Source organism: Bos grunniens, chromosome 8 (genome assembly GCF_055505025.1).
Source record: "Bos grunniens cultivar Pamir isolate PY7600 chromosome 8, Bosgru_T2T1.0, whole genome shotgun sequence".
Taxonomy (NCBI): Eukaryota; Metazoa; Chordata; class Mammalia; order Artiodactyla; family Bovidae; genus Bos; species Bos grunniens.
Window position 1 is genome coordinate 88,673,176 of NC_141172.1, and position 18,879 is coordinate 88,692,054.

At 44.3% G+C, this 18,879-nt stretch overlaps 1 protein-coding gene across 2 annotated transcripts in view; it reads left to right on the plus strand.

The window, feature by feature from the left end:
• Positions 1-18,879, plus strand: part of SHC3 (SHC adaptor protein 3) — a 183,207-nt gene that overhangs the window by 92,282 nt on the left and 72,046 nt on the right. For both annotated transcript variants that reach the window (XM_086414507.1, XM_086414508.1), the window contains 2 exons: positions 13,728-13,791; positions 16,261-16,380. In XM_086414507.1, coding sequence (XP_086270633.1) covers positions 13,728-13,791; positions 16,261-16,380 — 184 coding nt within the window. The remainder of the gene's footprint in view (positions 1-13,727; positions 13,792-16,260; positions 16,381-18,879) is intronic.

Sequence of the window (18,879 nt, forward strand, 5' to 3'; positions counted from 1 at the left end):
GCAGAGGCCAATTTCCTTACTCTTGGGGTGCTGGCTCCCATGGAATGAGCATATATGTGTATGTGTGTGTGTGTGTGTTCGTGTGAGGCCCCCTCCTACAGCTTAGAGTCCTTGTTTGCAGGGAGCCTGAAGATCTACCCTCTGGGTCCCAGGCCCCCAGTCCACTCTCGCTCTGCCCCTTAAATTGAGAATTACCTCCACACACAGGCAGCTGCTCAAGCATATTTTTTTGAAAGTTTATTTATTGTTTTCTAATGTTTCCCTCAAGCCCCATCTCCTTCCCTCTTCCTTTCTTTTCTGCAAAATCAATCAGAGGGACTTGTTTTCACACTACATAGAAACAGCCAAATACAGACAGAAAGTCAGACAAGAGGGCTAAGAAGGGAACTCTCTCCAAATGGAACAGCCTGTGATGCACAGAGTTTGTTGAATGATCAGAGAAGGGAAATGTCGCTTGTTTAAATAAACACCCACATGATGGGTACCTCCCATAGGAAGGGGTGAGATTAACACCATTTGTACATGAGGAAGAATCAAACCAGATTTTCTCTCTTGCTTTCCAGATGTACTGTCTGTCTGAAAGGCACTTTCTGAGGACTTGCGGAGGGGGACCTTCACACCCTTGGAGCGCCCTGGCCACCTTGGGTCTAGCCAGGTGCTGTATCCTGAGCTCTGAATTCTCTGTTCTCCACAGTGAGGCTCCTGCCCTGCCCACTCCCCTAATCCTGCACTTCCCCACCTCTCTGGGGTCTCCGCCTCCTTACCCACAGGGCGCTGTAATCACCCTTTTGATTGACCGCCTTGTAGTTCTTGCCTGATATTAAACATCTTTTTGAGAAAAACAACCCATTGTGTCTATGTGGTCTTTATTTCTAGGAATTTGTACTTTGGCTTCCTATATTCCATGCTGCTCATCTTCTGGAGTTTGTTTATATAAGAATCTGTTGCTGTTCTATTATTAATAAAATGGTGACAGAAAGGATGTTTGGGGACCAATGAAGTAGGTCCTCGAAAGAGACGGGAGCGTGGGGAGTTGCTTGCCTCTCCCTCCCCTCCCCTTCTCTGACCCCTGGGCTCCCCAGGGCTCCTCCTCACTCCTCCTTCGACCTCCAGTGGCTGCTCTGAAAGGGGGAGCTCACTGTGGTGGCCCCCACAAGAGAAGAGAAGAGGAGGTGTTCAGACTGAGACAGCGCCTGAGTTTCTGTGAGGCTGGCATGAGCTCCCCCCGCCCTGATGTCAGGAGGCACAGGAGGGAGCAGGAGGCAGAGGCCAGGAGGGAAGAGGTTTAGGCCAGAGTATCTGCTCGGGTTTCCATGGGAAAGGCAAGACAGGGCGGTGTGTGCAGTCCAGCCTAGCTAGCTTGAATAACTCCTGTGGGTTCTGAGCTATAGCAGTCGCCTGGCACCCAGTCCGGTGATGAGAGAGGCAGAGGAATGCTGCCTCTGGGGTGCAGGGGCCTGAGAGAGGAGGCCTGGCTCTGAATTTGTTCATTGGCATGTCACTGGTGCTCCACTGGCCCCTTTTCTGTCTCTAAAGAATCAGCTAATCCCAGAGGAGTGGTCTGTCCCCAGCTAGAAAGTTTCTTTAAGATGTCAAAATGTCATGATGTACAGAAAATAATGACAGAGGACATGTCTGTGCGAGGCTCAGGACTGTTAAATAGGGCTGCATTGGAGATCCTCCTGTTGGCTAAACCTATTTTTAGCTGCTGCCTCTGAGAACTGCATCCATCCACCCACAGGATCCTAAAGGGTAAGATCTCATTGGGCAATGGCTTCTGGGTCTGCAGTGCAGTACAGAGCACAGCACGGGAGCCAGCCCAGCCTAGTGTCTGAGCTGTCTGGCCAAAGGGACACCCACAATGCTGTAGCTGCCATTTTACAAAGGAAAGTGAACGCAGAGGACGGAGTGAAGGAAGAGCAGGTGTCTGTTCCAGGTTTAGGCAGTGCAGCCAAGACTAGAGCCACAGAGAGGCTTGATGATGGAAACCTGTCCTGACTTGACCAGACGTGGTTGGGAATCTTGGACTCAGGCTTCTCCCAGGGAGTATGGGAACAGGCTCGTTCCTCCTGTGGTCTCCCAGTCACACACAGAGCACCATCACATATAGATTGGTGTACATTTCCTGGAATTTTTATATATGTGGAATCAGGTAGCACTTACTCTCTTTTGTCTGACCTCCCTCATGCATATAACTTTGTTCACACTCATTCATGTTCTGTGTGGATCTGTAGTCTGCTCTTTTTCACTTCTGGCACAATTTTACTCAAATATGGTTTATTTATCCATTCCATAGGTTTTGGATATTATGGCACCTGTTTTTTTTACTCACAGCCCTCATCTTTCCCACCACTCAAGGTCCCCAGTGGGTTAGAAATGGTGTTGAGGACTTCCAAGGCCTTATGTAGTTCTGAGGTGGTGAGGATGCTAAGATTCTGAGTCAGTTGCTGGTGACCTTGCTGAGGAACATGTGGGTGGGCTCTCCCGAGGTCCAGAGAGAGACAGATTCAAAATATGCACCATCTCTGTGGATGTGATCTGGTCTTGGAGCTGAGGGTTCAGTCCCAGGACTCCAAGCAGGCTCAAAAGCTTGCTGGCTGTGTGATCTCAGACACTTTGCTTAACTACTCTGTGTCTTCATCTCCTCAACTATAAAACCAGAATCAGTGGTCCTATCTGCCAAGGATGTGTGAGGATTAAATGATGCCATACCTTGAAAGAGACGCGGATTCGGTCCTTGGGTCAGGAAGATCCCCTGGAGAAGGAAATGGCATCCCACTCCAGTATTCTTGCCTGGAGAATCCCCATGGACAGAGGAGCCTGGCAGGCTATGGTCCATAGGGTTGCAAAGAGTCAGACATGACTGAAGTGACTGAGCACGCACACATACCTTGAAAGCATGTAGAACAGAGCCTGGAAAATGTCAGGTCTCCTTTTGCTTTTGGTGGCTGTTCAGTTGCTCAGTCGTGTCTGATTCTTTGTGACCCTGTGGATTGCAGCACACCAGGCCTCCTTGTCCTTCACTCTCTCCCCGAGTTTGCCCAAGTTCATGTCCACTGAATCAGTGATGCCTTCCAACCATCTCATCCTCTGTCACCCTCTTCTCCTTTTGCCTTTAATCTTTCCCAGCATCAGGGTTTTCTCTGATGAGTTAGCTGTTCATGTCAGGTGGCCAAAGTACTAGAGTTTCAACCTTGGCAATAGTACTTCCAATTGAATATGCAGGGTTGATTTCCTTTAGAATTGACTGGTTTGCTTTTGGTATGTGTATCCAAAGGGTCAGAGATTTTGAGGTCAGGTTTGCTTGCTTCTTCTATATTTCTGCTGTGCTATAAGGGAGCAGGTTTCAGTGGCATTGGGTTCTTTAGAGCCTGTGGTATTTGATCTCAGAAGATGAATCTCTCTTAAAAGCTGGCATTAAAGATAGATATAGGCAGGGTTTCCAAGGTCTGTGGATTCCACGCTTCTTTGGGCAGCCCCATTTAATCTCCTGGTGGCTGGCATTCAGAGGGAAGTGGGACTGCCTTGCCTGTAGCACAGTGTGGGTCGTGGACTCATCCTGATTACCTGAGAATTTGGCTTTTTATAAACTTGTGCCTGTCCAAAAAGAGCAATTATGAGGTATACCTTTCTCTTTGATTGGCTTATTAGCATCTTGAAACAGTTGAATTGGGAGCACTTTTTCTAACCCACCAATGAGAATGTTAAAGGGGAAAAGAAAATGCAGTGGAAGTACTCATAAGAATAAATAAGGCAAGGGTTTGAACTCTCAGCCAGAGATGTCTGTGACCACCACAGACCACCACACATCTTGAGCAGACATTAGTTATTTAAACCATTAGGAATATTAGGTTTAATATTGTCTCAGGGAGCTTTCTCTTTGGTTCAGACATTTTTAGCAATCTCAAGGGTTTATGTTTCACTTGGGGATATCAAGATGCTTAAGGAATGTCTTTTCTACTTTTCTGTTGGGCTTTTATTTTAAATGAGAAATTATAGGATACTAGTTTTTGTATCTGTTTAGTAATCAGCAACCAGTATTTATTGACACCTACTGTGTACATGTGTCTGGGGCAAATCACAAACATTGGGAATGTTGGGATAACAATGGCAGAGTTGACAGTAAAATTGTGACAGTTGGGAACTTGCTTTGGTATCTTACTGATTCTTCAAGTGGTACAGAGATTTCAAAATCCATGGCTCTGTTTCTGCTTGCAACATACCTATTGTTGGAAAACTTAAGTGGTTTTGACTTGTTATGGTGAAATTCCTTTTGACAAATTAAATTTGAGGTATTTTTGATGCCTAAAATTGTATTTAATCCTGTATGATGCTTTAGATTGTAGGTGTTGGGAAATTTCCATCCATCTGCATGGATGAAGCTGGGAAGAAGCCATCTGCTCTAAGTCCTCCTCCTGGCATGTTGAGCATCCATGTCCCCTCTGACCCTGACTGGCAGCCTCCTGGCCCCATCCTTGCTGGGTGTTGGCTCTCATACCTTGCCTGCCTGTCTCATGGCTTCACGATGGAGATAATGGGCCACTTTCGAGCATCTTTGGGGGAAGATAGAGGCCATCCTAATAGTGAGAGTGAGCTGTCTATGGCCCCACTCTTAGCTCTACTCACCACTATCAGGCAGGCCTGTTGAGTTTTCTTCTCCAAATGCGCCTCTTTTTCTTGTCATTTTCACCACAGAAGTCTGGGCTGGTCTCCCTGCCTGCTGTTTCTCAGTCCTCTCTGTCTGGCATACTGCTGCTAGGTAATGTCCATTCAATTTTATTTCTATCATATCAACCCTATTTCTTTAATGTTGAGTTAGTTTCTATTGTACAGGAAAATGAATCTGCTGCTGCTGCTGCTAAGTCGCTTCAGTCGTGTCCGACTCTGTGTGACCCCATAGACAGCAGCCCACTAGGCTCTGGGATTCTCCAGGCAAGAACACTGGAGTGGGGTGCCATTGCCTTCGCCACGAATCAGCTCTACATATACATATATCCCCTCTTTTTTGGATTTTCTTCCCATTTAGGTCACCACAGAGCATTGAGTAGAGTTACCTAAGCTGTACAATAGGTTCTCATTAGTTATCTATTTTATGCTATGCTATGCTAAGTCAGTTCAGTCGTGTCCGACTCTGTGCGACCCCATAGACGGCAGCCCACCAGGCTTCCCTGTCCCTGGGATTCTCCAGGCAAGAACACTGGAGTGGGTTGCCATTTCCTTCTCCAATGCATGAAAGTGAAAAGTGAAAGTGAAGTCGCTCAGTCGTGTACGACCCTCAGCGACCCCATGGACTGCAGCCTTCCAGGCTCCTCCATCCATGGGATTTTCCAGGCAAGAGTACTGGAGTGGGGTGCCATTGCCTTCTCCTATCTATTTTATACATAGTATCAATAGTATATGTATGGAAGTTCCAATCTCCCAATTTATCCCACCCTTTCCTTCCTGCTTTAGTGTCCATATGTTTGTTCTTTACGTCTGTGTCTTTATTTCTGTTTTTCAAATAAGATCATCATGCCATTTTTCTAGATTCCACATATACTTGTTAATACACAATATTTGTTTTTCTCTTTCTGACTTATCCCACTCTGTACAACAGTCTCAAGGTCCATCCATGTTTCTACAAATGACCCAATTTCATTCCTATTTTAGGTGGAGTAATACTCCATCGTATATGTACTACAGTTTCTTATTCCATTTCTCTGCTGATGGACTCTTAGGTTGCTCCCATGTACCTGCTATTGTAAATAGTGCTGCAATGAACATTGGGATGCATGTATCTTTCTAAATTATGGTTTCTCTGGTTATATGCCCCGTAGTGGGATTTCTGGGTCATATGGTAGCTCTCCATACTGTTCTCCATAGTGGCTGTATCAATTTACATTCCCACCAAAAGTGCAAGGGGGTTCCCATTTCTCCACACCCTCTCCAGCATTTATTGTTTGTAGATTTTTTGATAATGGCCAATATCAGCCCTATTTAAAAGGCCTCTGTTTGTCACTCCTCAGAGCACCTCTGAATACTTCTTGGATCTCGGTCTGAATTTTAAACCCATCTGTTTCTTTCTCCCTGCCCTCTGCAAATCTGACCCAGTCTGCTGTTTCCAGACCATCCATTGCTCCCTGAGGCTGCTCCTTATACTTCCATCATGTCATGCTTCTCTGATCCCATTTCCAGTCTGTATTTTCTCCTGAGATCTTCTACCACCCCTGGCCTCCAGCTCCTTTAGCACGGAGGCCTCTCTGTGGACAAAATGTACCTGCCTTTTTGCTTCTCTCAAAGACAGAATTGCCTTCTGGTAGTTGACAGTGCACGCGCTCTGGCTACTGCTTTCTCTAGAGTATTCCGTGAGTCGCTGGTCTCCTCCTCTGCTCTGTAGGTTTCTTGAGAGCGTAGACTGTCTTGCTTCTCCACGGTGGTCAGAGCTCTGATGGATTTGGTGTGATGGATTTGGTGATCCTCCCATGAGTGGCATGGGAGGGTCAAGGACAGCTCCTGGGTGTGGGGTGGGGGTAGCTCTCTGGACCATGGTCCTGTTTTCTACCATGGGAAGACCAGGGAAGGAATGCTTTTGGTAGGGACAATCAAGGCTTTGTTTGAAAACAAGTCTGAGAAAACTTTAGACAATGAGCTGGAGATAGCAACTGGATGTGGTAATTGTCTATAAAATCCTGGTACCGACATCCTGGGAAAGACTGAAGCTGGGGATGAAGACAAATGAGGCATTTGGAGCTAGAGATAATAAGACACCTTAGGACAGAAATAGGTAGAGGTAACCACAGAGTAAAATTGGACTCTGCCTTTGTTTAGCAGAGGTGCAGGCAGGGCATGGCTCCAGCACTCCTGGAGGGCTAAGGTGTGGGATCACCACAGATGGGTGTGGAACCTACTTTGCTGTTGTTTTCCCAATACTCACCCGGAAGGCATAATGAATTGATGTTGGGAATTATGGAGACGATTTCTCTGGCTAGAGTCTTGTGTCTTGTGGTCTCTACCCTGCTAATGTGGGAGGGGCCAGATGGTTTCCTCTTGCTTCAGACACAGTGATGGGCTTTGAGAAAATGACACAGACTTTGGCATGTGTCACCGGGAGCTTGGGCAGCCTAGTGGATCAACAGAATTGCAACATTGAGACCTTAAGCAGGAGGAAATGTGTTTGGAGAGAAACTACCTATAGCTGATAGAAGGTGCTGTGCACAGGAGGCACCCTAATGGGTCATGAGCCCACTGAATCCATGCTAGAAAGCATTTAGCTAAAGAATGAGGTTGTGTCAGCAGCAACAGGCTAGAGCTACTCCATGGGTGTGATGCTAGGAGGGGCAGGTGTGTGGGTAGATGAAGGATGGACGTTATCTATTTCATAGCACAGGCACCCAACTATTCTTGGGAGAGGGGGAAGGAGCTGTCAAAGAAGCAAGTTCAGACCCTCAGTCATGTCCAACCCTTTGTGACCCCATGGACTGCAGCATGTCAGGCCTCCCTGTCCATCACCCTCTCTGAGTTTACTCAAACTCATGTCCATTGAGTCGGTGATGCCATCCAACCATCTCATCCTCTGCCATCCCCTTCTCCTCCCTCCTTCAATCTTTCCCAGCATCAGGGTCTTTTCCAATGAGTCAGTTCTTCGCATCAGGTGACCAAAGTATTGGAGTTTTAGCTTCACCATCAGTCCTTCCAATGAATATTCAGGACTGATTTCCTTTAGGATGGACTGGTTGGATCTCCTTGCAGTCCAAGGGACTCTCAAGAGTCTTCTCCAACACCACATTTCAAAAGCACTAATTCTTTGGTGCTCAGCCTGCTTTATGGTTCAACTTTCACATCCATACATGACCACTGGAAAAACCATAGCTTTGACTAGACGGACCTTTGTTGGCAAGGTAATGTCTCTGCTTTTTAATATGCTGTCTAAGTTGGTCATAGCTTTTTTTCCAAGGGGAAAGTGTCTTTTAATTTCATGGCTGCAGTCACCATCTGCAGTGATTTTGGAGCCCCCAAAAATAAAGTCTGTCACTGTTTCCACTGTTTCCTCTTCTATTTACCATAAAGTGATGGACCAGATGCCATGATCTTAGTTTTCTGAATGTTGAGTTTTAAGCCAACTTTTTCACTCTCCCCTTTCACTTTCATCAAGAGGCTCTTTAGTTCTTCTTCACTTTCTGCCATAGGGGTGGTGTCATCTGCATATCTGAAATTATTGATATTTCTCCTGGCAATCTTGATCCCAGCTTGTGCTTCATCCAGTCCAGCATTTCTCGTGATGTATTCTGCATAAGAAGCAATGAGAGTGCCTATTAGAGGAGTCTGCTGCAAACCTCAGTCCTGGCCTGAGGGCCCAGACCCAGGGCTGGCAGTGTCCCTCAGTGCTCCCTGACTTCTTTGTATGCATCCCCAGACCTCTATCCCAGCTGTGTCCAGAGGATGGAAGACACCTCCTTCCTTGGCCACCAGGAGGTTTTGGGCTCCAGACACTGCTAACAGAGGAGAAGAGCTCTAACTTTAAATGATGTTCCAGGCTTTAACTATTACACTGGTACTAAACATTTTAAATCACTGAAAATAGGAAAATGGAGTCATTTGTAAGTGATTGAGGACATTTTCTTGTCCAGAAGTGAGTTGACCAGATGTAGGGTGTGCCCAAGGGCTTCATCCAGAGCCAGGGAGGAGCTGGCTCCCTGAGTGGATTTAGACAGAAGATGTTTGGGCAGTAAATTTGTTCTCAGATTGCACCATCTACTTGTCCAGGTTATACAGAGGACAGAGAGGAGTTGGGCTGAATAGATCCCTGGGGCTCTCTACAATTTAGAGATAGAGTCATGGAGAAGGTGAGAAATTGACCAGAAACACTCAGGAGGGTGGAGCTTGTCAGAAGAGTGTGGAAGCAAGAAGTCAAGAAAAGTAAGTATGTCAAGGAAGTGAGGACAGGAGATCATGGGTCAATTTGGTGCCAGGGAGGGTGTTGGCGACTTTGCAGGGACAGTTAGTGTGAACAAGAGTGACTTGGAGAAAGCTGAGGGGGAAAAGGGAGGTGAGAGTGGAGAGGGCACCATCAACAATGCTATTGATAGTTCATTTAATGGAGGTACCGTAAGTTGTTGAACTGGTCCCATGATAGACATTGTTTCCCATCTGCATGTTAAAGACTTTGCTGCAATCAGTGGTGCTGTATGTAAGTCTTTTATCTTGTTTCTGAGTGTATTTAGAGGATGCATTTCTGAAGGTAGAACTGCTGGATGAAAGGGTCTATGCGTCTTTCATTCTGTCAGGGATATGACCAGTCTGCTCCCATAGAGGCTATACCAACTTACACATTCTCACTGATGTAGGTACTTTACCTACAAAGTCTTATCAAGCTTAAATCTTTGGCTGTGAAAGTTGATTTTTAGTATAAGCTTTAATTTGTATTCTTACTATGGTAAAGCTGAGAATCTTGTCATATTTTCAAGAGCCATTTATTTCCTGTGTGAACTCTTTGTTCATATCTTTTACCCATTTTCCATTGGGTTTTTGATGTTTTCTTTATTGACTTATATTAGGACAGTTATCTCTTTGATTGTGAAATGTTGCCATTTTTTCTTGTGCATGAAGTTTTATGATATTGTGTCAATATTTTCTTTTCTGGCTTCTGTATCATTTTAAGAGATTTTTAAAAAGTCTTCCAAGTTTTCTTTTAGTACTCTTATGGTTTCATCACAAACAAATTAAATTTGTGATCCATCTAGGATCTATTTGCATACTTGTATAAATATAAGATAGGAACTCAACTTACTTTTTCCTAGATGGTTACCCAGGCACTTAAATGACCTCACTGGGTAACTTTTCCCCTCAACTGATATACATTACGACATTTATTCTGTAGGGGAGGAAAAAACTTTTGTGCCCTACCCTCCTGTGTTCTTTGCCTGGGACCCTAAAATAAAGACGAACAGAAGACAGAGTAATGAGAGAAAGATGAACTGTTGATTAAAGCATGCAGTGCATATACACACAGTGAAACTCAGCAATGAGTAACACAAAGAAGTGGTTAGAACTTGGGCTTATATCTTAATTGAAGGATACATCTGTACAGAATTGACAAGGCACAAGGAAAAAGACTGAGTTTCTAGGAGTGACAAATTGTGGGAAGATAAAATGCATGAGGAAGCTAATGGAAGATAATAGTTAGGAACAAGGTTTGCTATGCAGATTCCGCTGGTGCCTTTCTTAGCTGATCAAGGTCTAGCATTGTCTCCGGCTTCCCTGGTGGCTCAGAGGGTGTAGAATCTGCCTGCAATGCAGGAGACCCAGGTTCGATCCCTGAGTCAGGAAGATCCCGGGAAGAGGAAATCGCAACCCACTCCAATATTCTTGCCTGGAGAATTCCATGGTCAGGCCATCAGCTACAGTCCATTGGGTCACAAAGAGTAAGACATGACTGAGCAACTAACACACACACACAGCATTGTCTCCAGTTGTCCTTCCAGGTACAGAGGAGAAAGAAATGCCTTTGAAAATTCATGTCCTAATTGTAGGCAAATAGGGGAAGTGCAGGGTGCTTTTCTTATATCTGCTTCTTCTCAATTGCCTTCAGCTCAAAATGATCCTTAGACCAGAGAGGCATATTTGAGGGTGGCAAGTTCTACTTATCTACACATTCTACATACCTCTACTTTTTGTTTCTTCATGAAGTTGATTGCAATTTGTGATTATATGTGTGTGTTTGTTGCACACCCAACCCACTAGAATATGAGTGATAAGTGTAGAAATAACCCAGATGTCCTGTTTTTCTTCTTTTTATTGTTTTAGTCTATAAAATATGTGTGTGTGTGTGTGTGTGTTTGGGGAGATAAGGTAGGCAGCAATGAGATTGTGAGTAGGGAATAAGGTGATGCTGCATGATTTCAAAGGATCTAGTACTGTATTCCAATGAAAAAGCTATTAAATCTCAAGGGTACTGGCTCTAACGATAAGAATTTTAGACTGAAAAAAGGACGATGGTGAAATCATGAGAAAGTAAAGATTAGCATATAGGGCTGGCTATTGAAGCCAGTAATTGTACTCTCAGATGACTCTGGAGGTGCCAAACATTCCATTTTCATATTAACTGAACTCCAAGGTCATGGTTGACTTACCAAAATGGGATCTCACTGGACAGAATGTTAGGATGCAATTTCCATGATTAAAAACAGGGCAAAAGCACAACTGGAGGCTCGAACTAGGATTAAATGGACTTATACAAAGGCTAAATAATGATTGCTAAATGAACCAGTTGAAATAATACTCATCACCAAGAGGCACTCTGCTAGGGAGTAAGGAGGAACAATAAAAATTGTTACAGTTAAATTAGACTTTGAAGTTCAAGCTAATTTCAGTCATCTAACTATTGTGCTTATTAATAGTTATGTCACATTTCTATTTCAAACAGAAATGAATACCATCAACCTGATTGAAATGAGAATTCACACTCCTGAGGAATACGGTCATTAGAAACAAGTTTCTGCCAATGATGAAAGGAGAGCATTTTTTCTGAAAAGTAGCTTGGTTTGCAAACCTCCTTGGGGATTCTAAAGACTGGCTCACAAGGGGGATCCCTAGGACTTCCCTGAGTCCCTGAGCTCTGAGACATTTCTAGAAGGTCTTACATTTGCAAAGTTTAAGGCCAAAAGATTGAGTCTCTGAACATGCCCTGAGATGGCTGCTTATCTGTCTATGGGAGGGATAGAGATAATGGGATTTGTTTGATAGACCATGTTTACTATTTGCAACATTTTCACCACAATCCCATTCTTAATGCTCACTGGTCTTTCCCAACTCCCTAAGTGGTACATAGTAGCAAGGCCTGTTGCCCAAGCTTCGTGGCTTGACTACGTAGGGCATTTGATGATGTGTAAAAGCTACATACTAAAGTAGACATTTGACATTTCTTTCTTGAAGCCTGTCATCCAAGACCAGTTTTTTTCCTCTTGCATATTGGTGGAAGGGAAAAGAAATCTGATGCTTACTAGGGGTATTTAAAAAATGACTAACTGGAAATTTTCCACCAAATAATGTCTTTCTAGCCTGCTGGGACTATCAGAGACTGAACTGCTTTGCTCAGCTAAATATATCATTTAATATAACACACACAGTGCAGACAGGCATCAAACTTTTAAAAAATTAAACAGATACAATATAGTAACTTTTTAAAAAATGCATGCTTCTCTAGAGAAATGACTCGACTCTATTCAATAAGGCGTTTACCTTTAGAAAATACTTTGGATGATCATTTTGAGAGAACCACTTTTAGAATAATAGTATTTTAAAATAAATGACTAAGGATAAACATAAAAAAATTTGTTTCTTTCAAATAAACTTTTTCTGCGTCATGATGATTCATTGTCTACAGTTTTTATGGCATCTGAACTTTTAGAATAGTATTTCTTTCTCTTTTCTCTACAATGAGTTGAATGGCAAATGTAAAGCTTATCTTAATAGTCTCTTGCTTAATTTGACAAGGTCATATTTCTCTTAAAAGCATTCTATTGTGACAGTAATAATGTTTAGATGATAGAAATAATTGCAAGAAGTATTCAGCTGAAAAAGTTTTGAAATTTTACCGAGGACCCATTATCTTCTTTATTATTCAATGTGTCTCCAATTCCTATTTATTATTTTTTTTAATGTTCTTTTACTATTTTGTCCTTTTCCATGTGGGAGTTAGAAGTTAACCCAGCTCTTTTCGGGGCTCCTGACTTTGAGGCCTCACTTGGCATATCACTTATCATGTCTCACTGAGGCTGAGTCACAAAACTGTGCTACACATACATTCAAGCACCCACCAGAGCCACGTTCTGCCCAGCTTCCAGCATCTGGACTATAGCAGCCTCCACCTGGTCTTACTTTTGTACCCACCCACTGCTCCTGTGGGTGCCCGGGGCGGCTCAGTGGTAAAGAATCTGTCTGCAATACAGGAGACGCACGTTCGATCCCCGGATCAGGAAGATCCCCTGGAGGAGGGCATGGCAATCCACTCTAGTATTCCTGCCTGGAAAATCCTATGGACAGAGGAATGTGGCAGGCTACAGTCCACAGGGATGCAAAGAATTGGACATGACTGAGCATGCATGCACTGCTTCATGCCTCCTGCCCCGGACAGGCCTGTGGGTCAGACACTCTGCAGCTGGTCCTCCTGTCAGTCCCCCTTGGTACCTACATTCCTTGTCTCCTTCCTCAAGACTGTGCCCAGCACATTGTAGCTACTCTAGAAATGCCTGCACAGAGCCTCATTTCTGGCTCATTTGTATACCCCCGGAGTTCCTCTCCTCTTTCAAAACTCTCTTGATTTTATGATATTTAGTAACTGCAGAAGCTGGGAATAACACTCAGAGGACTGAATTTCTTTTAATTACATTCTGACTCACTTCAGAAGGATCTTGATCAATAGCAGTGCTTGATTAGGATTGGGCCTTGTGCCATGACCACAGCAATGGAGAGAACATCCAGAAAAGTACACTTTAGCGCTTCATGGCACTGATTTTCTAAAATGGAATCTTAACCAAATGTTGAAAAAGAAAAAAGCAAGTGTGGCATTGATACATCTCACAGCCTTAGGAAATGGTCATTGCAACAGATAGAACTATGATACTGGCAGTCAGAGGTTCTAAGATACACTGCTTGTGGATTTTTTATTTTGTTTTTTGTACATGTAGACAATCTGGGTTATGTAATCCTGATGGATGTGATAAAATGGATCTCTCTTCCTGTCCTCTTAGGGAAGCCATCAGCCGGGTTTGTGAAGCTGTCCCTGGATCCAAGGGAGCCTTCAGGAAGAGAAAGGTACCGTCCTCTCAGCTCTATGTCTGCCTGTGTCTCCTTCGCTTTTCCCCACTTCTGTCACCACACAGCATCTTTAATCACATGCCTTGTTCAGTTTCTCTTTCCCATGGCTTGGCTGTTGTCACTTTTTTTTTTTGGCTGAGCAGTGGGGAACCAAGAGTCATCTGTTGGTTTAAAGAGGGTAACTTACAGTGACAATGACTTTTGTCACTTTTAAAAACAAAAAGAGCTTAGTTTCCCTCTTTGCCATATGGTCGATGAGGACAGTTAGCTCTCAAGGCTAACTGATAGGGTTGCCAAAGTCAACACCCCAGGTCTACACTTAAAGCCCTGTAAACCAGGGCCAGATGCTCTTCTCAGCTTTTCTGTACATTAATTAATTTCATTAGAGCAACTCTTTGTGGTTGATGCCCTCAGGGATGTACTGGTAAAAGTTGAGCAACAGGCTCTTGAAGCTGGAGATGGAGACTGAGAAGCACTAAATTGGTCTTGTTTGCCAGTTTCCATGGTGTAAATGCTCCACTATGGCCAATTTCAAGCTCTAACCTGATATCCCTAAAGGGGAGTTGGGAAGAAGTATGTTTTAGGTCACTGTTACACAACATCCCTGCCACATGTCATGGACATAAGTAACCTGAAGAGCACGGGCATGCATACTCAAGTCTCTTGGTCACGTCCGACTCTTTGTGACCCCATGCCCTGTAGCCTGCCAGGCTCCTCTGTCCGTGGAATTTTCCAGGCAAGGATACTGCAGTGGGGTGCCATTTCCTTCTCTAGGGGATCTTTCTGACTCAGGGATCGAACCCAAGTCTTCTGCATCTCCTGTACTGGTAGGTGGATGCTTTACCACTGAGTCACCAACCTGAACAGCATAGCTAATACATAATGTAGCAACAATTAGGAAGTGATGAGTTTTGAGTATTTATTGCTTGTTTTACAAATGTAATTGATTTAATTGTAAGTCTACATAAATTAATTTTAGGTAGCAGCTCCTTTTAATGCCCAGCTCATGTTGTTGTTCAGTCACTCAGTCATGTCCAACTCTTTGTCACCAGCTCATAAAACTCCTAAAAAATTAATAATTGGCTTTCTTTAGCTAGAACAAACCAGCTCTAGAATACCACTGGCTATCCCCATTTTACAGATGATAGAAACTGAGGTACAGGGATGGGAACTTACAGTGTGAGAAGGTGGTGGAGCTTCTCAAGCTCAGGCCGCCTGGCTTCAGGGGTTGCACTTTTAATTCCTTGACCTTTTCATCCTGAAGGTGGTTGGACCAGAAAGGAAAAAAAAAAAAAAACTTGGTTAAGAGAAAACATAGAAAAACTCCTTCCTTAAGTGTCTAGTATATATGTAATTAAATACCCACCATCTGGACTTTTCTAAGCCTGGACTGAATGGTGGGGAGTTCGTGCATCCCTGTCTTCGAGTCTGTCCCAAGGCTGAGGTTCTGGGGCAGGTTGTGTCATTGCCTCCGCTGCTTCCAAGGCTGTGGGTCAGCTCTGTTTTCATAGCTTGCAGACATTTGTGAACCCACAGAGTAACTGGATTTCAGGCAGATATTTTGGATGAAGGCTCAACTTGATGTGCTAGCCTGTGTTTCAATCAGCCCAGGGCAGACATAGAGGACCAGGCAGGCTCCAAAATTTTGCAAACAGGAATGCTTTTATAGTCACATGGTACTTGACCAGCAGTTCTCAGGGTTCCCTCACGATCCTCTTGACAAAAGTGGGGGAAGCAATTTCTATTTTGAGGCTCCACTCTGGTATACTTAATCAGAATCTCCTGGGTGGGCCTCAGGCATCTCTGTTTTTAAATAGCTCTGGCAGGGGATTCAAAAATAGTGCCTGCCTGGTTAAGAACTAGTATGCATTGGCATCTTAGAAGAGGGCATGTTCTAATCTGAAAAGGAAGGATGGTGGGGCAGTTGGTCCCTGTGCCAAGGACAATTCTGGAGGACTGTTTAATGCACCAGTTGGAGCAGAACTGGGTCTGTCCGTCCTTGTGCTGGCCCCAGACCCAACAGTTTTAACTGGACCATTTGATTGTTCATCAGCCCCATGAGCTGGCCCATTTAGTCTAGTCCTGAGTAGTTTCCTGGTGGGATGAAACCAGTTTCTGAGGCTGCAAAACTTGTGGCCCGTGATGCTTTTCTGAGGCTTATGAGTGACCCCCATGAGACTGCATCCCAGACGAGCTGCCTGGTGTACTGACACCTCTGACCTTCCTGCAGGGTCCTCATCTCAGTGTGTGCATGTTAGGTGTTTTAGTTTGCATACTGCATACTCTAGAATTGATGTGTTAGGGTCAGATCTCACCCTCCCAGCTCATTTCTGTGACATTGCCTTCATGGGCCTGATGAGAGGGGATGGTGGAGGTTGGAGGTGTGGCGGATAGAACAGCGTGGGGGCCCTGACAGTGTGGCCTCCCTAGAATGGAAAGCTAAAATAATGCTTCTTCATTTCACAGCCTCCGAGCAAAATGTTGTCTAGCATCTTGGGCAAGAGCAACCTCCAGTTTGCAGGCATGAGCATTTCCCTGACCATTTCCACCGCCAGCCTGAACCTGCGGACGCCGGACTCCAAACAGGTCTGTAGGTGCCCAGGCCCTGCCGTGCCCAGAACCTCCAAACCATGGCTGCTTGAAAGGGCTTCCCATTTCCAGCTTTATCGGGTCCCTGTGAAACATATTTGTATAAACTTTCACCAGTCTACAAACTCTGGCCACTTTTAAAGTTCATCAAGTGAGTGATAGCTGGAATTGGGTCTTTTGAATTCTGATATAAACCTTTTTTTGTTGGGGGAGGAAAGGAAAATGCATGAAATCAGTGATATACTTAGAGTTAAAAAGAGGTGTATTTGTATATGCAGAAGTTTCCTATCAATGTCCCTTTGCCCCGTTTTGTTTTCTCTTATGCTGTATTTTGTTGGTTCTACAGCCCACATTTAATTTTCACATTTATCGTCTTTGAAATGGTCACATGCTGTGGTTTTATTGATAGCATTTTAAATTTCTTAGTGGGTCATTATTTTGGAGGCTCTCGTGGTTGAGACTGTCATGGAGTTGACGTGACATGGTGCATCTGTGGCATGCCCAGTGTGGAGGGGTCCTGGCTGACTGAGGTGGGGGTGATGAAGCTTACTGAGGCAAACTCTGTTAAGATAGTTGGGTTTTTCCACATTGTCTGTCATTTAAGTTTCTTTGACTGTTAGTTCCTTCAGCTGGGAAAATGGGTGTATGAGTAGCTATCCTGGAACCAAGAGAACTTTGGTTCTGAAGGCCAAAGGAAGTAAAGGAGGTGAACACGCTCAGCTCAGTCTGGGGTTCTGTTGGCAGCAGTGTAAGCTGGGATTCAGGTGTGTCTCCTGAATGGAGGAGGCTGGGCAATCCACAGACCTCTGAGTGACATACTTCCCCACTCTGCAGTGTGTTACCAGGGATGCCCAGGGTTACCTTCATCTTGCTAAACATAGTCATATTTATTGATTTCCACACCCTCAAGTAAGCAAGCAGCATGCCCAGCTTCATTTAGGATGAATAGGACACCACCTCCAACCCCAGATGCTGAAGTAAATTCTAGATCTGGCATAGAAACGAGAGGCAATGCTTAGGCTGTGCTTTGGCATACTGCATGCCACTTCTCCCTCCATTCCTTTGTTCTCACTCAACTGATGGATAATTCCTTCTCACCGGCCCTTCTGAGGGATGGGTAACCAGTCCTCTGGTGGTAGATTAGAAACATGCAATGGGCTCAGCCTTTCTCTGGAGCTGCCTCTAGCTGAGCACTGTGGTGACTTGGGGTGTAGCACGCTTGAGCATGAAAACTAATGAGATAGGTTTCCTCAGGGTTTCCCTCACATGCCCACTTTCATTCTTTTTTTTCAAATTGAAGTATAGTTGATTTACAATGTTTTGTAAATTTCTATTGTACAGCAAAGTGATTCAGTTATATATGTATTTATATATGTATATTCTTTAAAAAATTCTTTTCCATTGTGATTTATCACATGATATTGAATATATTTCCCTGTGCCATAGTGTAGGACCTTGTTGTTTATTCATTCTCTATATAATGGTTTACATTTGCTAATCCCCGACTCTCAGTGTTTCCCTCCTGCCCTCTCTCCCCTTGGCAACTGCAATCTGTTCTCTTCCATTTTTATTGCATGTGACTGTTGCATCTCTTGTTTCTAGGAATCCTCAGGCCATGGTCCTCAATTCTGTGAGATCATTGTAATTCCACATTATACTTCATGTCCCACCTCAAAAAATAAAAAGAGAGAGAGAGGCAGACTCTCAGAGCAGAAAGGATGAGGTCACAGTGGTTGGCCTTCCCCATCCTGGGGTAGGGGGCTGGTTGGGTATGTCCTGGTCTCATCGTCCTGCCCTTGGGAGGGTGTGCTAGGCTCAAGAGTCCTGGGAGATGCCAGTACAGATGACATGAGCACAGTCTGAGGGAGATTTGGCAGGAGCCAGAGCCCACATTCCTCAGCCTTTCCCAAGTTTAGGCCTGGCTGTAGCAAATTGAGAAGGAGCTTGAGTGGGCCTGCCCTTCCCAATCCAGAGAGACAACAGAAGTGCAGTGCTAGCTCTCCTCTGCAGAGCTTGCAAGGAGGAGAAACCAGATGAAACACCCTCAGAGCAAAACACATCCTTTAGTTAATTAGCTCTCATTTTCTTACTCTCCTTTTCAATTTCTACTCTACCCAAAGGGACAACATAAAATGACACAGTAATGGTCATGTTGACCAAATGTGATGTCCATTTTATTCTGACATCTTTGATTTCCAAATCTCAGCTTTAGGGCTGCTTTGGAATAAAAAATTAAAACACTTAACAAGCAGAAATGAACAACTATAGGAGTCACCGTTTGTCATCATTGGGGGACTGCTATGTCCTCATCGCTGTCCTGGGAGCCCCCTACCCCTAGACTAGAGGCAGGAAATAGCTGCAAAAGGCAACCATTAGTTTGATCCAGCTGGGTTTGAGTACAGGCTACAGAGCTGGACTCACTGTTTTTATTCATGTATATGCTCAGGATTTTTCTAGATTATGAGTAGTTTTGTGAGTGCCAACAACTGAAGTAGG